Source organism: Anabrus simplex, chromosome 1 (assembly GCF_040414725.1).
Source record: "Anabrus simplex isolate iqAnaSimp1 chromosome 1, ASM4041472v1, whole genome shotgun sequence".
Lineage (NCBI taxonomy): Eukaryota > Metazoa > Arthropoda > Insecta > Orthoptera > Tettigoniidae > Anabrus > Anabrus simplex.
Genome location: NC_090265.1, coordinates 1020039634 through 1020065808, shown reverse-complemented (window position 1 = coordinate 1020065808; position 26175 = coordinate 1020039634). Strand labels below are relative to the sequence as shown.

Sequence of the window (26175 nt, the reverse complement as noted above, 5' to 3'; positions counted from 1 at the left end):
TCGACTAAGTGGTATGTTCCGAACTGTCAGTGGAGAGATTGCGTGGGAGGACATCACTAGACGAATAATTTTGAGTGGTGTCTTTAAAAGTAGGAAAGATCACAATATGAACATCAAGTTGGAATTCAAGAGGACAAACTGAGGCAAATATTCATTTATATGAACGGGAGTTAGGTATTGGAATAACTTACCAATGGAGATGTTAAATAAATTTCCAATTTCTTTGCAATCATTTAAGAAAAGGCTAGAAAAACAGCAGATGGGAATCTGCCACCTGGGCGACTGCCTTAAATACAGATCAGTAACGATTAATTGATATTTTGGATGGTAAAAAATGAAATATATTAAAATGTTTGGAGCTGTCCTTCGATTACAGGCTAAGACATATAATTTTGCCAAATTTCAAATTTCTAGCTCGTCTCGCAGATTGTCCCTTAATCGTGCTTTGAGGGAGGGACAGAGGGGTTAAAAATGCGGACTTTCAGGGAACTAAAGATAACAAATATGCAGATGGTAATTATTACACCCGAAACGGATAACTGTACTAAAATCTCGCCAAAATATTCAATGTTCAGACACACTGTCGTTAGAATTTTATTTACATAGATAAGGAATCTGCTTTACGTTCAACACCTTTTAGGCTGTGTCCGCTGGAATTAGCCTGCAAAACAGACCGTTCATGATGTCTCCTTTAGTAAAACGAAATGCACACGAGAAAAACGTTTTGGAAATGGTTCATATCAAGGTTGGTCGATTTCCAGTCCGGTTGGTCTTGTATGTATTGTGGGAGAGTAAAATCACTGTTTCGGTTTCCAATAAACTCCCAGTCCGTGCCTGGAATTTGAAATGGTATGGACCTACCTTTAAACAGGTGGATGCTAAATATAAAGTTTGGTTGAAATATCTTCAGTAGTTTTCAAGTTATAAGAAGTATGCTTTACACGCACCCGCTCTTGAGTTAAGTCTGGTGGGACTTGTACCGAAAAACGGTCCGTTAATGATATCTCGCTTATTAATCCCCGTATCGAAATAATGCACGTGAGGAAAAAAGTTTAGAAATTGATTTCCATTAAGACATGTAGATTTCCATTAATTTTGGTTGTGTATATTTTGTGGGGGTGAAAAATCACTTCTTAGGTATTGTATAAATCCCCAGTCAGTTCAGGGATTTAGAAACAATTTTGGCCCTAAACCTACCAAAGGACAGGTGGATTCTAAATATGAAGCTTGGTAGAAATTATCCAGTAGTTTTCAAGTTATGGACAAACAGGCCGACACCAAAGCTAAAAAGTATGCATATGGCCATTATTACACCTGAAACAGATAACTGTACCTAAATTTCGCCAAAATAGTCAATGTTCAAGACACACAGTCGTTACGATTTTATTTATATAGATTTGTTGGTCATTCCCAATTGGCATTTGGTAAATCGAGATTTCCCGCTACAGTCACATTCCGTTCCATGTCTTTTCCCACATAGCTGATTATCTTATCAAATAATTCTTAATCAGTATCAGGGCTACCTTTTCTCGATCTGTACACTCCAAAGACATCGCATTGCCTATTATCTTTAGAACTGAGGCTTAAACCTAGAATTTCATATTTGTCATCTTTAACTTTTTCGTAGCTTATAAAGTTTTCTTTCGCTGGAACGAATACTCTCCGTCCTACCATTCCCATCCTGTCTAAGCGATACACACTCCAGTTCCGTGAGAACATTTCTGCATCCATTATATCATTTCTCAGCCATGATTCAACTCCTATTGCAATATCTGGTAAGTATACATCTATTAAATTACCTAATTCTATCTCTTTATTGACAATACTTCTACGGTTCAACACGAACATTTTTATGTCATCCCTACTTAATTTCTAGATCCCTGTACGCTTATCACCGCTCCATAGACCACACCTTTCCCTGATTGTACCTCCATATAACCCTTCTGAACACATTTCTCAATCTATACGTACCACTGCGGTTTAAGTGAAGGCCTTCTGGGCGCAGATCTCTATCTGCTACCCACCCATTAGGACCTAAAAATCTCATTCCCAGTTTCCCACACACCCTTTCCATAGTCTCATTTAAATCCCTAATCACCCTCCAGTCAGTATCCCTCCTACACAGTACTCCACTGATAACAATCTCCGCTTCCTTAAACTTTACCCGTGCTGCATTTACCAGATCCCCCACATCCCCAAGGATGTTGGTACTTGTACCTGCTTGCCTTACGTTGTTGGTACCAACGTGAAACACTACCACCTTCTCCTTTCCCTCCTCCTTCCTTCAACCTAGGATAACACTCTACCCTGGTTCCCTTTACTGCACACACTTCCCCCACATGTCTAACAATGGAATCCCCCATAACCAGAACCTCAACCCTACCCACCTCATTTAACCCCCTCCCCTCCTGGTCAGCTCTATCTTTCCTGAGAGCTGCAGAAGCTTATCTCTCCCCCCAGCCCCATACCCTTCATGATCCTGTTCCACCTGTCTTTCACTATCCTCTACTCTACATTTCCCTTTCCTACCGTTTCCCTTCCTCCTACTTCCACACTTCTCGGCAACAGTTTCCCGTTCCTCATCTTCCCTCTTTTGTATTCTATCTGCAGTGACTCGTGCCTATTCCTCACAGACACCTGTCCTGAATTCTGATCCTGAATAGAGCCTTTAGCCTGCAATCTCCTTCCCCTTAGAACATTCGACCACTTGTCTTCTGCAATTTCCCCCCATTTCTTTCCCATCCCTCTTTTATACCTACTGTATCCTGCACAGTTTGAGGGAGGTGAGGAGATTATAAAACAGAGGTTAGGCCTGTAACATTTTTTTATTATGTAATTTCACGCATTCCAAATGACGTGTTTTGCATTATTATTATTATTATTATTATTATTATTATTATTATTATTATTATTATTATTATTATTATTATTATTATTATTATTATTATTATTATTAATTTCTTTCTTAATCCGTTTACCCTCCAGGGTTGGTTCCCCCTCGGACTCATCGAAGGATCCCACCTCTACCGCCTCAAGGACAGGGACCTGGTGCACGTGCTATGCTGAACAGGGTCTGGAAGGAATAGATAAAGAAGGGATAGACAAGGAAGGGGGAAGGAAGTGACCATGGCCTTAAGTTAGCTAACTTTCCCGGCATTTTCCTGGAGGAGAAGTTGGAAACCACGGAAAATCACTTCGAGGATGGCTAAGGTGGAAATCCCCCCCCCCCCTACTTATTTCACCTCCCGAGGCTGAGTGGATCCCGTTCCATCCCTCGTACCGCTTTCAAATTTCGTGACAGAGCCGGGAATTGAACCCGGGCCTCTGGGGGTGTCAGGTAATTACGCTAACCACTAAGTGGTGCATAAATTAGGTGACCTGAAATGAAAGAATTTTAATTCATTTCTGTAAAACAATACATTTGCTCCAATCACTAAAAGCTGTTAGAGTCGTCTGGCTCCATGGCTAAATGGCTAGCGTGCCGGTCTTCGGTCCAAGGGGTCCCGGGATCAATTCCCGGTGAGGTTGGGGATTTTAATCTCCTTCGGTTGATTCGAATGTTTCGGGACTGGATGTTTGTGCTGTCTTCAGCATTAGAATTCATCAGGCGCAGGTCGCCTATAAGGCGTCCGCTCAAAAGACCTGCACCCCGACCACACGTTATTATTATTATTATTATTATTAGTAGTAGTAGTAGTAGTAGTAGTAGTAGTAGTAGTAATAGTAGTAGTAGTACAATTAGTATAAAATAGAAGTGGACAGCATGCTTTTCTGTATTTCGGCATTACTCGCTGAAGATAATGCGTGTATTTTTATTTTTATTTTTATTTTTATTTTTATTTTTACAAGCTGCTTTACATCACACCGACACAGATAGTTCTTATGGCGACGATGGGATAGGAAAGTGCTAGTAGTGGGAAGCAAGCAGCCGTGGCCTTAATTATGGTACAACCCCAACATATGCCTGGTGTGAAAACCGGAAACCACAGAAAACCATCTTCAGGGCTGTCGACAGTGGGGTTCGAACCCACTATCTCCCGAATACTGGATACTGGTCGCATTTAAGCCACGGCAGCTATCGAGCTCGGTATTATTATTATTATTATTATTATTATTATTATTATTATTATTATTATTATTATTATTATTATTATTATTATTATTTAAGTACAGCATATGCTTAAGTATATCAAATACAGCATTCTTCCTTTAACTCGTTAGCCTGTTTTTTACATCTATTAGATAAACACGGTTAGGAGGGAGTAAAGTAGCCATGTGGTCTCCAACATAAACCGTACCTGCTACACTGCTGTGCTTTGTCTCTACTCGGTGAATCTTGTGCGTCATCTATCCTGCTCTGTCACGCTTGCAATGTATGCATAGTGGCATATGAGCGCGTTATAGCACACTGAAATATTGGCAGTTATCTCACTGAAAGCAGCCCCCATCCACTGCTTCTGCGGTGTTTTGGCTTGTCCTAGCAGTAAAGTATGAGGTGGATACGCACTGTTGCTGACTTGTTGGATTTTTGTTATTTCCGAGGCAAGAGGGTCATCGCTCTGTGGTTACTGTGTTAGTAGAAGATAAGAGACGAAGCCCTGTGGGCTCGTGCTACTGCGTAATGAGTCCAGCGACTCACAAATTTGTGTTTATCACTTTGACACCGCGTTAAACACTGTACACCATTTTAATTAGTTCTGATGTCCGGCTCCATTGCTAAATGGTTAGCGTGCTGGCGTTTAGTCACAAGGGTCACGGGTTCGATTCCCCGCAGGGTCGGGAATTTTAACCATAATTGGTAAATTTCGCTGGCGCTGGGCCTGGGTGCATGTATCGTCTTCACCCTCATTTCATCCTTATCACGACGCACAGGTCGCCTACGGGAGTCAAATCAAAAGACCCGTATCTGGCGAGCCGAACTTGTCCTCGGACACTCCCGGCACTAAAAGCCAGCCATACGCCATTTCATTTCATTTCACCGAGTCATCCACCAGCCCTTTGCGATCCAGTTTTATGCATTCCTGCACATTTACTACAATTCTGAAAGACATCGGTCCCTCTCCCTAAACCGAGGTAATATAACGAGATGTGTATTTACGGGCTAGAAGACAGCTCGAATCACCGTGAGCGCCACTATTAATTAATTATGGATACCTCGAATGAATCCATAAAACGAGTACAGATACGCAGAACGCGTACTTTAAAACAGGAGGTGGAGGCATAGGCCGGGAGCACGGTATTGTATAGGCCGGGAAGTGGGCGCCGTACGCCAAGTGTCGCAGTAGCTCACATGACAAGCGGGCGGAGAGATATATGATAGTGGACAGTGCTCGAGAGAGGAGGTTCGAATTCCACGTACGAATTCCTTTTAACAACCAGTTGCCTGGGATTTGGTAAGGTTGCATACTTGATAGCTTCGAAGGACTGATATGTTTATTTGAACCTGTAAAATACCGTATGTATCGTTGCATTGGGCATGCTGCTGGGTTGGACGAGGATGAGGAGCTCCATAGTCATGATTTCGATGCCCGGGTGGCGTTCTCTCACTGAACCCTACAGCATGTGGACACTGATCCTGCTTTTCTAGCGACTCTCTTATTTACGCACGAAGCACGATTCCACAACAATAGAACCGTTAATCGACATAATATGCATTACAGGAGTGTGGATAATCCCCTTTGGGTGTGCCAGACAGCTTTTCAGGTGTAGTGAGGCGTGAATGTATGGTGTAGAATCATGGATGATCACCTCATCAGTCCCCATTTCTTTGAGGTCCATCTGACCAGCCAACGCTATCTGCGGTTTCTCCAAGATGAACTACCACCGTTTTTGGCATACGTGCCACTCCTTGACCGCTGCAGGATGTGGTTTCAACATGACGGAGCTCCACCGCACGCGGCGTTGGTCGTCCGGCACCATCTCCATGCGACGTATCCTGATAAATGGATAGGAAAGGGATGACCTGCCCCTGGCCAGCCAGATCACCCGATCTTACGCCCCCGGACTTTTTCTGTGGGGCCATGTAAAACAATTGGTGTATGCGCAGAAGCCGGCCAGTCCTTGTCACCTTAGACAGCTCATAACCTAGGCATGCCGATCCGTTTCTCCAGAGAGGTTGCAACGGGCCAGACGGTCCTTACATCATCGCACGCAGCTCTGTATCGACCACGGAGGTCTTCAGTTCGAGCAGGTGCAGCGTTAAATGACATGGATAACTGACATCCTGTCACATGCTTCCTAGCCTCTATTTACTCAGCTCCATACCAACGGTCCTTGTCAAAGCCAAATAAACAAATCAGTCTGTGAAAAATACTGGTATGAAGTATACAACCTTGCCACATCCCAGGCAACAGGCTTAAAAAATACGTGCATGGGACTTAAATCTTCTAACCCTCGAGCACTGTCAACTATCACACATCTTGCCGCACGCTAGCCATGTGAGCTACTGCGACATTGACGTACGGTGCTCACTTCCAAGCCCATATTGGCCACAGACTATCATCTTCAGATCCTCGTCCAACCCAGCACCATACCCAATGCAACGATACATACGGTCTTTTACAGGGTCAAGTAAACAAATCAGTCCTTGGAAGCTATCAAGTATGCAACCTTACCGCATCCCAGGCAACTGGCTGTTAAAAAATATTCTTATATGGGATTCGAACCTCCTATCTCGAGCACTCTCCGCTAGCACACATACCCCCGCCCACTTGCTATGTGAGCTACTGAGACACTTCGCGTACGGCGCCCACCTCCCAGCCTATACAGTACCGTGCTCCCAGTCTGTGCGTTCATCTCCTGTTTTAACCTTTTCACTCCCAAGTTTCTTTCAGCCTTATGCATGCCCCATGCCAGATTTTTCTGGACGTTTCGACAGTGGTTGAAAATGAAATGGCGTATGGCTTTTAGTGCCGGGAGTGTCCGAGGACAAGTTCGGCTCACCAGGTGCAGGTCTTTTGAATTGACACCCGTAGGCAACCTGCGCGTTGGTGAGGATGAAATAATGATGAAGACGACAAATACACCCAGCCCCCGTGCCAGCGAAATTAACCAATTATGGTTAAAATTCCCGACCCTGCCGGAAATCGAACTCGGGACGCCTGTGACCAAAGGGCAGCACGCTAACCATTTAGCCATGGGGCCGGACAACAGTGGTTGTAATAGGCCATAAATACTTTGTATGTACACACCTACTGGAAAGTCATGGAACGACAATATTAGCAATAGTTTTCTCCAAACAGTTTTCCCAAAAATTGAAAAAAAAACTTGGCGTGATAAATGTCGACAGCTTGTTTCACTGCAACTTATCTCCACTATATTCATAAAAAATCAGACTCATCATCATTGCCTAAAATTTCTAAAATATAAATAAAATAAAATATCATCATCATCATCATCATCATCTGTTTACCCTCCAGGTTCGGCTTTTCCCTCAGACTCAGCGAGGGATCGCACCTCTACCGCCTCAAGGGCAGTGTCCTGGAGCTTCAGACTCTTGGTCGGGGGATACAACTGGGGAGAATGACCAGTACCTCGCCCAGGCGGCCTCACCTGCTATGCTGAACAGGGGCCTTGTGGAGGGATGGGAAGATTGGAAGGGATAGACAAGGAATAGGGAAGGAAGCGGCCGTGGCCTTAAGTTAGGTACCATCCCGGCATTCGCCTGGAGGAGAAGTGGGAAACCACGGAAAACCACTTCGAGGATGGCTGAGGTGGGAATCGAACCCACCTCTACTCAATTGACCTCCCGAGGCTGAGTGGATCCCGTTCCAGCCCTCGTACCACTTTTCAAATTTTCGTGGCAGATCCGGGAATCGAACCCGGACCTCCGGGGGTGGCAGCTAATCACGCTAACCACTACACCACAGAGGCGGACAAAATAAAATATAAGGCACATAATTATCGTCAAAAAAACGGTAAGGCGATTTATGAATCGTCCGTCGTCTAAGCAAAGCATGTCAACAGCGTTGGACTGAACTCGGAAGTGAAGAAGAGCGCATTGCTTTAAATCCGAGTTAACTCGGGCAAGGGATGGAAAAGGTCAAAGTACGTGTTCTGCGTATCTGTACTCGTTTTACTGGTTCTTTATAGATACCCATAATGAATAAAAAGTGGCGCTCACGATTCCTGCTGTCATCTAGCCCGTGAACACACATCTCGTTATATTAACCCGGTTTAGGGAGAAGGACCGATGTCTTTCAGAATTGTAGTAAATGTGAAGGGATGCACAAAACTGGATCGCAAGGGGCTGGTGGACCACCCGGTATAGAGACAGATAAGCACTTGGTAAAGATGATCATAATGACGCTATCCCCAAATCAAGCAATGACAATAACTTCATATATTGGCTGAATGATGTCATCCCCATAAAGAAATGTTCTGATATTTCCCTCGCTACCCAATCCAAGTGCGCTCTTCCTTACGGACGACACTTGTGCTCATCACTGTGGAAATGGCTTCTTGTGGCCGTTTCGTTTCACGTCATTATGTATGTTGCCTTTGACCTTTAGATTAAGATGAAGTTTTTGTTTCCAGCAAAATGACACCGCATTAGAGCGCTTCACGCATTGGGTAATTACTCAGATTCATTTAGTGTGAAGCCTGCAGACGTGTAATCCCTCTCTGCACTGAAACTTTAAAATATGTTGGAGAAGAATAAGAAGTGGCTGGGGCTCCACACGTGCATTGTCTATACAAGCTCGCGGCTAGACACTAAATACCGACAGCCGAGATAATGACATATTTCTATAAAGAAAGCACAGTTTATATTCCCGAAGACAATAATTATTGTTGTAATTGAAAGAAGAGGAGATTAATCAACTAGCAATGCCTGTCTACTTCAAGAAAGTGTAAAGCCCAGTTTACATCAGACTAGTTAGTATTCGGTTGAATACTTTTCCGACGTGAACGCATTCACTTCAGCAGCTAATAAAATTACACCGGCGCGAGATACTGAATTATTTTTTCAAATTATTTGTCAGTATGACCAACCCTCGTCCGCCTCTGTGGTGTAGTGGTTAGTGTGATTAGCTGCCACCCCCGGAGGCCCGGGTTCGATTCCCGGCTATGCCACGAAAATTTGAAAAGCGGTACGAGGGCTGGAACAGGGTCCACTCAGCCTCGGGAGGTCAACTGAGTAGAGGTGGGTTCGATTCCCACCTCAGCCATCTTCGAAGTGATTTCCCGTGGTTTCCCACTTCTCCTCCAGGCAAATGCCGGGATGGTATCTAACTTAAGACAACGGCCACTTCCTTCTCTCTTCCTTGCCTATCCCTTCCAATTTTCCCATCCCCGCGCAAGGCCCCTGTTCAGCATAGCAGGTGAGGCCGCCTGAGCGAGGCACTAGTCGTTCTCCCCAGTTGTATCCCCCAACCCAGAATCTGAAGCTCCAGGACACTGCCCTTGAGGCGGTAGAGGTGAGATCCCTCGCCGAGTCCGAAGGAAGAATCAACCCTGGAGGGTAAACAGATAAAGCAGAAGAAGATGATGATGACCAACCCTCTAACGCACATGCACCCTGTTCACGTCGTTTCTGACCACCCTATATATTGCACCATTCCCGCGTCCAGGTGAGGATACATGAGATCCAGACTAGCTCTTGATATAAATGATTCTATCTGATTAATATTTCCAGGCTATGAGTTCCGCTTGAGAAAGTACGCCGATGGACTATGGTAAATCTCAACCTACGCAGAAGGACGTCTCCTACACGCTATCAGTCGGATACCATACTTGCATGTCGCCAAACGAATCGCAAATATATCAGGTCAATACAGTATTTCAACTGATTAACATGTGTCGCCAACGAAATCGCAAGTAAAAATAAGTTATTATAGTCTTACATCTAGTTCTTATACTAAGTAGGCATTAAAAGAATTATGAAGTTTCACTATTCAACATTTATTGACTATTCAGTCCAAATACTAAGGAAATGTTACCTAACATCTCGTTGAAAATGTCTCACACAACGTAGGTAGCTTCGTAATGTTGTAAGAATTTCAATCAGTTACTGTTAAGTTGAGATAAAATAAAAACATAAGTTTGGAGAACTTGTAATAAGTAGCTGAAATCTAGGCCATAATTATCGATTCATTAATACCTTGGCCTGTTGAAAATCTAAGTGATATATAAATAATGTTCCAAGAATCAATTGAAAAATTAAAAATATTAATTAAGTAATACTAAATAGCGTTGTAAGTATTAGATGCATCTAATTGGTTAAAAATGAAAGGAAAATTACATTCATTAATATATACATCATTCCAGATTATAGTCTTTTAACAGAATGTAGAACGCAGTGTAAATTGCCAAATAAATAATTCATTAAGATTTGGAATCTCTTCTCTCTGAGCTGAATTGCTCCTCAAAGTCATTTAAAGTTCTGTCATTCCACCTTTAACTCAAATATGACTGGTGAAACGAATGTCACTTTGGGCTAAACCTAATATCTGTGTCCATACACAGTAGAAAAAGATATGGGAAAGCAATGTCTGTTTTCTAAGGACTTCAGTTAAATAATATGCTTGAATGTTCCCTTTATCTTCATGTTTCATAGAATCCGATCTCCATATAAGCAAACTCAGGTCCGCTCTAAGTCGTGATTGATTTCAAAATAATACTATCATATGGCTTATGTGGTTAATTCACATAATTATTACCTTAACCCAGGTTAAAATTTAATTCAAGTGCGTATCTGGCTGAATGTAGCATTGCCAAGTATATTTCATTGAATTTCTAACAAATTATACCACAAGTGGAAAAACTGGCATGTTAGAAGACTCTACCTTCATCTAAAAATCCCTATATGAATGACTAAGTCACCAGTGATGTGTCAGCATGCTCACATAAAATCAGAAATTAGGTTATCATGTATGAGAGTACTTGAAAATGGTCATAAATAACTCAGTGAAGGCCTAAATATTATCATTACTAGCCTCTTGGCTCATTTGATGATCCTAAATACTCAAAACAACACTGTATTGATGGCATTGAGATCGTATCCTAACCTACTTTGAGTGTATCTGGGAATAAAAACAGTAATTGAAAGCAGTACGTTTCAATATATATCTTAGGATGCATAATTTGCACATAACATCATCTCACAGAAGACTACTATGACCAACCTCTCAAATAAAAATAAATATCACCATCACAACTTAACATCTGCTTATATTATTATTTTCATTCACCATTTACCATTCCAAATATCACGCAATATCCATATCAATGCATTACAAGCATCTCATTAAATACGATGCATATGTGCCATAACCTTCACATATAATAACATTATTCTTACCGTCATAGTGTCAAAGAAAAGTGTATCATAATACTAAGCTGTACTACTACATTTCGTCGCAAACATTCCCTAAATACGATCTCTTAACTTGCTATTCCGATAAAGCCATCACACATGTATATTGACACTCATATTACACTTTAACACTCCACTGATAATGATTAAAAATATCTATTACCTTCTCTCACACCACATTGATAATGTTGCGAACGGCTTTCACTGGTATATTACGCCTACAAGTGGGATTGACAGTAACATCAGATGAATACCTACATCCATGTAATCTCACTTCGATATATTTATACGCACGCACAATGTCACAAAACATATCAACACATAGCCAAAAATAAAGGTTTCTACTTACGAAAGACGACTCATAGGGGACTTAACTTTGCTTATTGGACCCTGTTTGCCATCTCGCTTCTGGTCATCGGAAATGGTAGGCCTCGCTCCATGGTTCTGCTTCAGGTAAATGGATCCATCTCGTCTCCTCAGCTGACTTTCAATCCTCCTGGGTCATCAACGTCGTAAAGCGCCACCATAGTCGGAGTAGTCTTTGCCTTGTTCTTTTACAACGTCATAGTGGTCTCTCGTACGTTTGGAACAGAATAATACAATGTATTAGTTAGTGTCGTCATCTTGCAATTAATCTTCGTTTTGTAATGCCTATGATATCAGAATAAAATGTGCTCTGGGACGATTAGTCTCAATATAGTAATTCTAATTATGTTATTATTGGTAAAAACTCTCTCGCTTGCAGTATCAGACAAATATAAAACTTCTAAGTCCAGCCGTGACGTATTGCTGTACCAGACTTGCTAACTCCTTTTGCTGGTCTTTAAATTTCGCGCAGTTATTTGATCTTTAAAGTTGACGTTGAGCGGGCTGCCGCGGATTTTATCCTCCGTCAATATTTGATCTTTAAATCTGATAAGCTGATTTCTTTCTTTACTCGACTCTGTCTTGTTTGCGGTAGTGCAGAATGATGAAGAATGTTCTAATGGAAGTCTCTTTTTTTAATAATTGGTTTTAAATAATCTGCTTCTGTCATTCTTTTTTCACAGCCTTCTAAGTATGGTTCTTTCGATGACTACCGGTTGAAAAGATTATCATTTCGGTTCGTACCGATGTTAGTTGCTTTCACATTGACATTTTAATGGCTTGAACTCCATTTTTGTTCCTACTGATGCAAATATAGAACGGTGAAATGGCACAATATGAAATACACAGGTGGCAAGATTTAATTCCACAGTAGGCCTACATAATATTTTATTTTCTATTATAAAGACTTTGCAGAAGATTTGGAGAAATTGTTGAATGGTATGCACAGAATCTTGGGGAAGGAGTACAGGATGAAAATGAATAAGTCCAAAACATAAGCTGACGTGCCAATTCTCCCGATTTGAGCGGGAAACTCTCGATTTTTCATTGTTCCTCCCGATCGCCGGGACCGATCTCCCGATTTTCAGATCAGTATCAGTAATTTTCGTATTATTTTAAACTCCCGCGGATTTCCTCGTTCTATCGATATATGGCTGAGTATAGCTAGTCGATAGTAGTTCTAATAATGATACCAGATGACACTACTTGGCACGGTGGCCAGTCATGTGCTCCTCTTTTATCTATAATACAATCATTCTCTTTGCAAGCGAGTTAAGCGAGTAACATTCTTTTTGGAGTAACTTAACCTCAGAAGTAGCACACCATAGTCGTTCTACCAGGACCAAGACCTGCAGAAGTGCTCGTGTTGTGTCTTAATATTTGTTTTGGCCGAAAAGTAAAAAAAAAACCATGCAGTTTTAAAAGTGCTTATAGGGAAGAGTTTCCGTGTTTGAGTGAATCCAGAAAGGGATCAACGTTCACATTATGTGCTATATTTAGGTGTGATTTTTCAGTTGCGCATGGCGGGAAGTGCGATATACTCAAGCATATGCAAACGAAAAAACAAAGGAGAGTGTCAAGTTTGTAGAAAGAAACCAGAAACTGAACTTTTCATGTAAAAACCAAGATGTACTGTAAATCCTGTGACGAATGCCGAGACGTTATTTACGTCATTTATAGTAGAACATAACCTGCCTGTAAATTGTGCTGATCACGCGGGACCTTTGTTTCGCAAAATGTTTCTTGATTCAGAAATCGCTACACGATATGGGTGTGCTAGAACGAAAACAGCGGCTATCATTACAGAAATGTGCATGGAAGAAAGGGCGAAAGTTGTATCACATTTGCAGGCGAATGCATTTTCTCTTGCTACTGGTGGTAGCAATAAAAGCGACTTGAAGATATATCCCATTGTTGTAACATTTTTTAGGCCTGAACTCAATGAAATTCAGAGTTGTCTACTCTCTGAGTCTGATTTAGAAGGGGATGCTACTGGAGCTAACATTGCCAATCGTTTGCTCTGAACTTTGCGGGAATTCTGATTCTATTAAAAAACTGCCTAGCTCTTGGTGCTGATAATGCTCGAGTAATGGTAGGATTAAAGAACGGTGCGGCAGGATGTTTGAAGCGGGAAAATAGTAACATAATCATCGTAGGCTGCTCTTGTCACCTAATTAATCTTGCTGCATGGAAGGATGCGGCTTGCTTGCCCGTAAATCTATCAAAGTGTAATTGATATATTTTATTATCTGGAAAGGAGTGCAAAGAGGAAATAAAAAATCAGAGAATTTCAGGCTTTACACGACAAAGAGATCACGAAAATTCTGAAGCATGTGCCTACTCGACGGTTTTCACTAAGAACGTGTTTAGATAGGATTTTTCTGCAGTGAGACCCTTTAGTTATTTTATTCAGGAGTGAAATTGTGAGTAAGGATTCTCAGATGATAACTTTGAAGACATACTAAATTCCTAATGCATGCTATTATTTCAGAATGAACCAAGTCTCGGCTCTCCTACCTCGGATGACCGAAGTTGGAAGAGGGAGACTCCAAATCGATCAGTTACCCGTACACTGAATAAGAAGTTTAAAATTGATTATAGTCAGTAGAAGAAAACATACGGAAAGTATTTATCTCTGAAGTATCATCTCTGTATGGGTTTATAATAACGAAGTTTTGTAACCATGTATGTACATAAAACAACTTTGATTCACAGATATGGAACATTATAGAGTTTAACTCACTAATAAGTAAGGGTGAAAATAATTATAAGCCTCGTATTATGTTTCGTTTTTTATATTTGTTCAGTATTGTTCCTTTGTTCCTTAGGTATTGTATATTTCTAATTAGTAGATTCAGTTCATTGATATTGTAAGCCGTACTGTATTCCTTCTAATGAGGTTGTTTGTTGTTTGTCTGTTTTATTTTACTTTGGTTTTGTTAGTTAGTTTGTTTTGGCTGCTGACGTACAGTAGAGTTGGAAGAGGGAGAGATAGGGCTGACCTATCTCAAGCTAAAGTGTTGATTCGGTACGTCTGCGCGTGTAGAATAGAGTAAGGTAGTGAATAGTGTTAGGTTAGAGGAAGTAAATTGTCAATGAGACAGTGAAAGATGAGCCGAGTTATGGATTCCGTCTCGGCAGTGGAATACAGGCGTGTCAGCCTACATGTAGAGCTAGGCAATCCGCACATATGTGGGCTGTTACATGAAGGAGTGGTGAGGAAATAACATTGACAGCTTAAGGGGTCTATGAGGTATCGGTTTCCGAGCCTCATGGGACATGTCTGGTCGTGACATCCCAGGGAAGGGTGGTAGGAGTTCCTCACCAGGGGAGATGTCGCGGCCGGACAGATTTAGGGTAGAGTTAGTATATATTTAATGTAGTAAAGTAGTTAGTTTAGTTATAAGTAGAGGTAGTGTGTTGCATGTGGAGCTGGCGATCCGCCCATGTGCAAGATGCTACATAGTAGATTTAGAGGTAGTTAAGTAGTAAGCAGCTAGTGCTTAGCTATAAATAGTCTCTAAGTGTTTATTTTGAATTGCATATTGGAACATTGTAACTTGGCGAAAGCCTGTTATGTTCAGTTCAATAAATACATACATACTAAATTCCTAAGCACAGTTTAAGTGAAGATGTGTCTTGTTTGTCTGAAAAGGTGAAGGATTGTTATAACATTTCACTTCACTCCTCAGTTAAAAGGAAACCCCAGTCATCAGTTTCAAAAAAAGCTACTGATGACACCAAGAGTGCATTGTCACGTGAAGAACGACTGTTCATGTTCCTTTCATCAAATTTACATAAATCGTTTTGCCTTTTTCTCTCAAGTTTTATGGATATCTTTGAGAATCCAAACGTAGCTCTTCAGTCAAGTATGCCGTACATCCACTTATTGAGGTCAGTTTTGGAGGAACTATTGAAGAATGTGATGGCAAGGTTTGTGAAAGCACACGTTATTAAAAGCTTCTCCTCTCTCCTTGATGTAGATTATCATACTCCAGCAAATCAAAAGGATGATTGTGATCTGATGATAGAGAATTCTGCGTTTGTTTTAGTTAACACATTGAAGTCTGAGGAAAAGTGCATATTCTTTAAGTCTGTTAGAAAGTGTTTCTCTTCATCGTGTGACTACATGGTACACAAATTTGCATTCAAAGTTAAAGTTTTAATTAACGCAGTTGCAAATATTTCTGCTATAAGTAAGGCAAAATTTTCTAGCCTTAGATTTTTCATTAACAAGTGTCCGAACATTTTGACTAGTGAACGGAACATTTGGATAAAGATATTGATATTCTACACTCCCAGTTCTGTAACTTTCAGCTCGAGAAACAGACCTGGCAAAAGGAAGAATTGATGTTCAATGGGCATTGGTAGGTCAGATGAAATCAGCTGATGGTGTACTTAAATATGGCAGACTCTCTAAGGTGATGCTTGCTATTTTATCAATTCCACATAGCAATATTTTTTTTGCTAGGGGCTTTACGTCGCACGTACACAGATAGGTCTTATGGCGACGATGAGATAGGAAAGGCCTAGGAGATGGAAGGAAGCGGCCGTGGCCTTAATTAAAGTTCAGCCCCAGCATTTGCCTGGTGTGAAAATGGGAAACCACAGAAAACCATGTTCAGGGCTCCCGACAGTGGGATTCGAACCCACTATCTCCCGAATGCAAGCTCATAACACATAGCAATGCACAATGTGAAAGGATTTTTAGCAGAGTTACAAAGACAAAAACACAGTTCAGATCCTTGCTGTCTGAACAAACTTTGGAGAGACTTTTAACCTTGAAATCAGTTCAGCAAGGCAAGTGCTTTGAGCAAAAATTTAGTTTTGAGTTTCTGAAGAGGGCTAGGTCAGCTACTGCTGTGTTGAACAACAATTAGCCATAATCTGATCACAATGTTGAAGGATGAGAAGTCACATGTCCTATAGTTCATGTATGTCCAGTATTTATTATTCACATATAAATGATGAAAAATATAGATATGTAGGCCAAATAGAATTGTTAATGTATCGAATTATAATGAATTAGTACATGTTCTGCCATCAGTGATGTGTCGTAATACGTCGCCAAATATCTCCTGATTTTTTCCTTTTGAAAGTTGGAATGTCTGCATAATTATTGGAGTGCGGTCGAGCAAAGTCATGTGATGCAGAAAATATTAGATTAGAAAATGAAGTCTTAAAGGAAGTAGATGAATATTGTTACTTGGGTAGTAAAAATAACCAAAGATAGTATAAGTAAGATGGGCATAAAATGCAGACTAGCACAAGCAAGGGAGGCCCTTCTTAAGAAAAGAAATTTGCTCACCTCGAAAATTGATATAGGATTTAGAAAGACGTTTTTGAAAACTTTCGTCTGGAGCGTGGCATTGTATTGGAGTGAAACATGTACGATAACTCGCTCAGAAAGAAAAATGATAGAATCTTTTGAAATGTGGTGTTCCAGAAGAATGCTGAAGACGAGATGGGTGGATAGAATCACGAATTAAGAGATACTGAATCGAATTGGTGAGAGGAGAAAGATGTGGCGGAATTTGTCGTGAAGAAGAGACAGAATCATAGGACACATCTTACGACACCCAGGACTTGTTCACTTGGTTTTTGAGGGAAGTGTAGGCGGTAAGAAAGGTAGGGGTAGACCAAGGTATGAACATGACAAGCAGATTAGAAGAGATGTAGGATGCAGTAGTTACATTGAAATGAAATATTTACCACACAATAGGGTGTCATGGAAGCTGCATCAAACCAGCCTAAAGACTGATGACTTGAGCAACAACAACAAAATACAGAAGTACTAGAGACTTTCCTCTTCGTCCTCTTCTTCGCGTGTATCCCGCGCGATAGTGCAGGTCCGTTTGTCTGGCTGCTGATGGCCACTTCTTCCTGTCTAGGGCATCTCCGGACTTGAGGCCTGTCACTTACATGTCTTCCCAGATTTTGTGCAGCCACCGTTTCTTTGGGCGGCCACGGGGTCGATTTCCTGCCGTATCATAGCGGAGAGTTGTTTTTGAAATCGAATTTTCGTCGCTTTCAGATATTTCCATACAACCTCAGCCGCACTTCTCGCATTATGCTTTTAATTGCTACCACTCCATACTGGTTTCCTACATGATCGTTCTAAAAGTAACACGTAAGGACCAACGCAACATAGGGGCTAGCTCGTTTTTTATTGTGGCTGGCGAACATTCTGAGCCATAAAGAGCCACTGGTATCTGGACTTGTAAACTTTCTCTTTCAGATAGTTAGGTACTTCCTTGTCGCACAGCACCCCGGTGACTTGACGCCACTTCAGCCATGCAACTGTAACTCGTACTCGAGAGTCCATATGCATCTCGCTATCCGAAGTTATCAGTGAATTGAAATGTGGTGTTACAGAGGATTGCTGAAGGTTAGACACATGTTAAGACAGCCAGAACCTGTATATTTGGGTATTTTTAGGGAAGTGCAGGCGGTAAGAATGGTACAGCCAGGGCTACACTAAGGTATGAATATGACAAGTAGATCAGAGCTTCTATTCTCTTCCTTTCTGAGCTAGTTATCGTCTATGTTTCACTTCCAAACAATTCCATGCTCCAGAAAAAAGTTTTCAAAAACATCTTTCTAATTCCTATATCAAAGTTCGAGGTGAGCTAATTTATTTTCTTAAGAAAGGTCTTCCTTGCTTGTGCTAGTCTGCATATATGTTTTGTTTGTATAATACGTAGTATTTATTTATTTATTTATTTATTTATTTATTTATTTATTTATTTATTTATTTATTTATTTATTTATTTATTTATTTATTTCCAAAGAGTCTATACAGAGCTCACTTCCAACTTGGACCCTGTGTTGTTAGTAGTGAACAAAACAAATATACAGTTATCATAAACAAACATACCTACTGTGATAGGTAAAGTAGACCCTCCACGTAGCGACCACTGCCCGGTGGGGCCCGGAGTATTGGGCCATTCACGCAGTGGAGTCTAGAGGTTACCAGATAATCGGCATTGGCCAGGAATCTCGAGGCTCCTCATGATGCTGAAAGGATGAACAAAATAAAATAAAATAACATAAGTAGCACATCATAAGACGACTTTATGTCCTCCTTACTTCTACCCTCGTTAGTTATTTTACTACCCAGGTAAAAATATTCACCTACTTCCTTTAAGACTTCATTTCCTAATCTAATATTTTCTGCTCATATGACTTTGTTCACCTGCACTCCATTACTTTGGTTTTGTACTTTTTATTTTCATCTTGTGCTCCTTCCTCAAGACTCTGTCCATACCATTCAGCAAATTTCTCCAGATCTTCTGCAAAGTCAACAAGAATAAAGTAAAATATTATGTAGGCCTACTGTGGAATTAAATCTTGCCACCTATATATTTCATATATAGGGTGGTCAGAAACGACGTGAACCGGGTACATGTGCGTTAGAGGATTGATCATACTGATAAAAAATTTGAAAAAATTATTCAGTACCTCGCGCCGTTGTAATTTTATCAGCTGCTGAAGTTAGCCAATCATATATTTCTTCAGTTCATACGTTAGTTCATATTACGTCATCATCAGCTAATTGCTCTGTGCCGCCCAGTTATTTTTCAGCAATTAATTATAACATCAACGTCCATTTTACGGCAAAATGAATATTATCATTAAATTTAGGACAAGTTAATTTATCATTCGCCCAAGTTTCCATGAAATCTGTTTACTCCAATCCAGACATTCCCTTGTAAGTGGAATGGAGTGGTTAGCTCTATACCCGGCTGCCATTGTCCCCAAGAATTAACCTGCTATTCGTTTTTTTATGTAAGCTGAATTATACGGCCATGCGTCCCTTAAAAAGCGGAAATCTGTTTCTAAATTTTTCGACTTCCTGGCGGGAAATCGAACCCACGTCCAGCTGAGTGAACAGAGCATGTCTTTATTGCCTCAGCTAGGCATCGCCATTCACTTTTTTCTACATTAATGAACTTAAACAGAAGATAATTCATATTAGGCTAGGTAGAACACCCCTCCCAACACAGATTTAGACTAACGCATAATGTCCATGTACGAGTGCCTAATGGTTACAAAGATCGTCAACGTAATGCATCTGCAGCAAATGAACTTCTTCCCACAAATTCTTCGACTTAATATCAAAATGATCCTCCATAAGAATAGAAGTGTTTAATATACTGTAGTGCCTAGAAATTAGCAGTTCTACATAATTTATGCCCGATTCCTTGCTGATTGGTCAGCGAACTGGCCTTCGGGTCATACGCCCTGAATTCGATTCTTAGTCGATTCCGAGATTTTAACCACATCTGGTTAGTATCTCTAGCTCGGCGACTGGATGTTTGTATTCATCTTAATATATACATACAACACATCACACGACGTACAATCACAGTAACACGCAATAGAGAATACATCTCTGCATAAGGTTGCCGTAAGGAAAGGAAACCAACGTAAAACTAGGCTAAATCCACGCAAAGTGCGGACCTAAAGTAACTGGAGAAAGGCTAGGGAGAAGACGAAGAAAAATTCGATGTACTGTAATTTATGAAAGACCTGGAAATATTTCTATCAACATTTTCCTCCTATATTCAATATAGGCTACCATACGAAACCTCAAATGAGTACATGGTACATTTTATAAGGTATTTTTGAGAACTAATGTTTGTGTTGGTACTACGGTGGTCGCGCAGTCAAGCCATTTGTCACTTCCAGATAATGGTTACCAAGCACCGGACTTTCTGACTCGCCACAGATAAAGAGCCGCCGTTCCACTATCGCATTAATACGTAAAGCTGCCGCTTTGTGGCCAATCCTTTCAATATCCACAAAAAATTATCTGAAGGACATTCATTTGACAAGGAGTCTGAGAAACACATTGCGTGACAAATGTCATTTGACATTCGAGCAGAATACTGTTCTATATCAATATTATTCAAAGTGACTAAACTATTTTCCAATGGCAATGCCGAGTTAGATTTGCCAAGTTGTTATTACCTTTGGCCGAATACATTGACAGTGTTAAGATGTGGTCTTCTTCAGTTACTTAATCTGGAGATACCGATACTTGCTATTCTCATTCTAAATTATTATTATTATTATTATTATTATTATTATTATTATTATTATTATTATTATTATTGTTGTTGTTGTTTCGAATGGGTCACCTTAAGACCACGATGTTCAACTTTTCTGCCTGTTCTTCCCGTAGCTGAGGAGCCGGTAGGTCATCATAGTTGCGTTCATCCTGGTGACATGTCCACAGAAAGTCAGACACCTCTTCCTGGCTACGTCTGTGATTTTTTCACTATAACTACATATCTCCTGATTTGGTTGCCGTCTGTACTCGCCACCTGCTTTGATAGCTCCTAGTATCTTTATCAAGATCTTCCTCTCCTGGACCTCCAGTTTTTTCAACAATCCTTCCCTGTTCAGTTCCCTGGGCCGATAACTATCTGGGTGGTGCCTCAATTTGGTGTTGCGAGAGAAACATTTCTCGTTATAAATGTCTTTGGTCAGTCGATATGCTATCTCTAGTGCGTTAATCTCGGTTCTCAACTACCCTTCTGACGTACTGGCTTCCAACCATCCTCCCAAGTACTTAAATCTGTTGACTTTCTCAGTCTGACCCAGTTCTAATTATAGATCGGTGGGACCGACCTGCGACCCCTGCCTCCGAATAACACGCCGCACTCACTAAACCAGAGCGATGGAGATGACAATACGGCCTAAGAGCGTCCAGCTTTTATAGCATTTCGAGGGGAAGTTTCCAGTACTCTTTACAGATAGGCTAGATGCCTGAATACACCCCCAATTTTAATTGGATAGATAAAATATTCCAGAAAATCCTGATTGGTTGGTAACTAAGGAGGAAGGAAGCAGTAGGAGTGTTGACAACTTTGACATAAGAACAAAACAATCTTCACAAACTTAAGGTCTGCCACCTGTCACAATACAAATTTCTTAATAAATTACTTGAAGTTCAACCCGCTAGGGGGAGCAACAAAACCGATGATCGAGGCATCTAGCGGTTGAAAAATCCAAGTATCTTGTATAACATTAGTTCAAGTTCAATTACATAGATGATCGTACAGAAGGCACCCAGTTTAACAGGACGGAGAAAGTGTACCCCCGGTACAATTGCTGTTGTTATTATTATTATTATTATTATTATTATTATTATTATTATTATTATTATTATTATTATTATTATTATTATTCATTAGGTTTGATATAGACACACATACGACGAAGGAATACCTTCGCCGACGCTTCGCTCCGCGTTTATGCAGGGCATTTTGTTCCATCTGCCAGGTTTGTATTATGCCGCCCCTAAGCTGGGGAACAGACGCCTTTGGCAGATGCCTCAAACTGCAGTACAGAGGCTACTTGATAGATTTCAGTCGCATTTCCTCCACTGAGGGTCTACTGCCCTCCTAAAGGAGCTCATCCGCCCGAAGCCGTTGACTGCTGTAGGGTGTCTGATTGTTTCCTGCCGCCCAACACTCGGCGTTGAATCTTTGGCTCGTAGAGTCTACACTATTACTGTTGCAGAATGAATCCAGCCAAACAGAGACTCAACCTCTAAATCTCATCATATCTTGAATGTGGCCCCAAAAGCAAATGACACCATCACCCTAAAAGTAACTCGTTTTAAATATCTTGGATTTCGGGGTGGGGGTCAGTGCAGCATGGTCCAAGTGCAGATAAGTAACTGTTGTACTCTGCGGTAAAAAAAAATGTCCGAATACTTGAAGATTAAAATTTACAAGACAGTGATAAGACCAGCTGCTCTGTATGGAGTAGAACATGGACAGATCCTCCATTCTATGGAGGTTAGAATGTTCCGATGGTCCAAGGGACTGGCTGTTTTGGACCATGACAGAAATGAAGATGTATGGTGTAGAGTTGGTGGTCCCAATCGTAGAGTAAACGAGGGAGGCTCGGATCCAGTGGTATTCCCATGCATTGCGAAGCACCGATAATTCCATGATCAAAATGGTCTTCCAGCTTAACCCAGGAGTACGCCGAACACAAGCGAGACCGCAGAAGTGGTGGATGGAGCACATGCATGTTGTGAACCGTTATTAGGACGTCCTAGACGGGGCCAAATTACGAAAATATAACAGAAGAGCAGATCCGGTTTCGTCGGAAAAAGAAAAGAGAGATTCATTCAGCCAGCTATGGACCACATCATTTCACCGCCTCCTTTCTCGGCTTGTTTTCATCCAGTACTTATACATTCGCTTCTCTCCTCGATTCACACTTTTCTCTTTTTTCTTACCTTTGGCTTTTCTTGAAAATCCTGATTGTTTTGTAGTTTCTTCTTAGGCGGGTCACACTCCTCGATGTCTTTATGTGTGATCCCCACTTTTCCACTTCAGTAAATAGGCCCTCTGCTGCTCATTCGTATCACGTGTCCATTAAAGGCAAATTTTCTTTCCCACATTGTATCCTATTTTCCACATGGATGTATAGTTCGTGGTTTTCCTTAAAATCTTCCTTTGGCCTTCAAGTTTTCGATCAGGTCTTTCTTGTTCATTGCGACACATTCCGCTATATATAGGGCCCCTGGTCGGATTGCAGTACACTTTGGTGTGACCTTGACATTATTATTATTATTATTATTATTTCTACTCTCCACTCCCCCACATGTTCTGATCCGTGTGACTGCTAGTGGGCTGCACTGAAGAGTAATACAAGAGTGGTACACATATGACATAACAGATCATGAACTTCCCCTTCATTGAAATTAGCTTAGCGCGGATAAGATGATAATTGCCGCAAGGGAAAAATACAAAAATAAAGTTATCACCCCCTTATCACACCAATCTGAGGGAAAAGAGAAAGAATCCCTACCTTCCAATCGAGGAGAGCCAAGGGCAAGAAAAATTAGTTGCATCTTGTTAACCTAATATGATGGGGTTTGAAAGAGAACAAATTTTGGCCGCGGGAGATCGAACACAAAAAAGGAAAAAGATCAGATTAGCATAAGTAACTGGCTACAACTTACATCTCACAAGGTGTGAAGGAGAACTTTGAGCTCTCTTTACTATTCGACACAGACAGGAAATGTCAATGTATTCTACGTTGGTTTTGATTGAACGGAGCCTTTCTCTATTATTATATTAATCTGTTTCAGATACGTCCGCGGTTGCCTTCAGAGCTGCGACGATGCTGACGCTTGCAACGCCGCTTGGACGCCGAGCGTCTCCACCTCATTGAGTCTGAGCACGGCGGCCGCAGCCTTCATCATCATGGCGTGACGTCACCGGTGCCTTGCAGAGGAGTGCAATAGCCTTGATAGACCTTAAAGGAGCGTTTTTAGAGATAAAGTATATACAATGTTGTCGTTTTAGTTGGGTATCTCTCTACACTGAGGGTCGGTTCAAGCTGACTCTTCCTTAACCGTTACATCAATAACACCAAACAACATGGATGTGAATTTTACAGTTTTACAAATTTTATATAATACAATATCATTTATTGTCCGCTGAAGGATAGAGTTGTGCTTTAGAAGCGTCACATGTCGACATATCTGTGTGAGGCACCGCGGTGAGGCGTCTTCTGGCTCAAAAATGTGTGCAAGTTGTCTGTGACACAAGCAAATTAGCGACCAATACGTCCAAAAATGTTATCTACTGCCACATAATCGGTGGTAATAATTAGCACTCAAATGACCGTACCTTTACTTTCGAAACTCTCAGCAAATTAGAGAGTTATCAAGATAATTACAGGATGTTCAACGGAAGGTGCGGTTAGATGGAGCAACATTCATAAATAATAGATACAAGTATTATGTCTATATAAAAAAGTCATTGTATGTATTACATCTCCTCCTAAACCATTGGAGCGATTTCAACCAAACTTGGTACACATATGACTTAGTATCAGGAGACAAACCGCGTTGGGGTAAGACACCTCTGGCACTCTTATGTGTGCGGGGTGAGAATGGTGATATGTAAAAGTAATCGAAAATAATGTCAAATCCATAGTTTTGGGGGTCGCTGAGATGAATATTGACACTTTGGATTGTATTAAGTCAAAGACTAGCCCCTTTTGGTATAGGGGTGAAAAAGGGTGGAAAAGAAAATGTCCAAATGACCGAGATAACGGACGTATGTGTGTATGTCCCAGCATAGCTCTCAGCCAACATGGCAGCATATGAATGCAAGCGTAAGCATCTCTTTCACCCAGTCGGGTATATTTTTCCAAAGCAATGGCTTGTAGTTTCCATGGGCTTTACATTTCCTTAAAATCCTAACTTTATCCCACAAATCATGACGTCGGCATAAACTGCCGGACGAGCTAGAAAATTATAATTTAGCAAAATTATAGCTTTTAGCCTGTAACCAACGGAAAAATTACGGTGCCGACCTTCGTTTCGAGATATTTGGAGGCTAAATGGTAAGTCGTATCATAAAACAGATAACACAATCGCAGTTCAATTTTCAAGTGATCTACAACTTTAGTCCTATGACGTTTGGTCGTATCTCTATCCCTTATAAGATAGATTTGGCAGTATTTCTCGAATGTACGTACATTTTGTACTTTTTACAGGTATCTTGCATATTTGACATACTCATAGTAAAGATAGGATCTTATTCGGTACTAATATTAGCCCATCCAGTGGCCATATGCGAGCTTAATTCTATGTTTCTAGCTATCACAAAAGTATCCAAAATGTAAATCAATGTGTGAAAACTGTACCAAATTTCACCCTATTTAAGGTTTCTCACTCAATCTAACCAGTAAATAGAGGACATACGAGAAAAGTCATAGGACCAAACATGTATGTCGCTAAAACGGCCATCTTATGGTACAATCCATTTGTCGATATGACTTACCGCTTAGCAGCAGTTAATCTGAAAATGAAGGTCTGCAATTGTAAACGTGCATATAATGTCGTATATCGATCAATATATATTCAGTGAACTCGATTTGAAACGATCTAGAGAGGGGATGCTGTTATTATAATTAATACTTAACAAATCGATAGTGACTGTCAGTAGGAGAGGCGTCTGTAATTGAAATCAAAACTCCCCATATGGACTATAACTGGCGTAGGAATGGGAGCTTAACTCCTGTGTAACTGGCATTAGTAAGGAAGGCCTACCGTTGCAATTAATATTTCCCTTATCGATTTGACTGCCAGAGGCAAGGGAGCATGCAGTTTTGTTCAAAACTCCCCTACCCGATTGTGTCTGGCAGTAGGCAAGAGTGCCCGCCACCATAAACAAATGTATCCAATAAAAAATGCGACCGGCATTAGGCAAAGTGCCCTGCTATTAGAATCGAAACTCCTCAACTAGAGTGTGAATGACAGTAAGGTGACTGGCATTACGAAAAGGGGCCTATCATTATAATGATAACAGATAAACTCCTCAACTGGAATGTGTCTGGAAGGGGGCCTGTCATTGTAACGTAAACTCCCCAAATCGATTGTGACGGGCAGTAGGCAAGAGGTCCTGCCATTATAATGAAAAATTCCCAACTCGAATGAGAAAGGCAGTAGGCAA

The 26175-nt window shown here is 41.0% G+C and overlaps 1 protein-coding gene across 1 annotated transcript in view; it reads left to right on the top strand.

Moving 5' to 3' along the window:
* LOC136857823 (uncharacterized) overlaps positions 1-23922 on the top strand; it is a 399914-nt gene extending 375992 nt beyond the window's left edge. The window contains exon 4 of the mRNA XM_067136783.2: positions 23799-23922. Coding sequence (XP_066992884.1) covers positions 23799-23922 — 124 coding nt within the window. The remainder of the gene's footprint in view (positions 1-23798) is intronic.
* The last annotated feature ends 2253 nt before the right edge of the window (positions 23923-26175 follow it).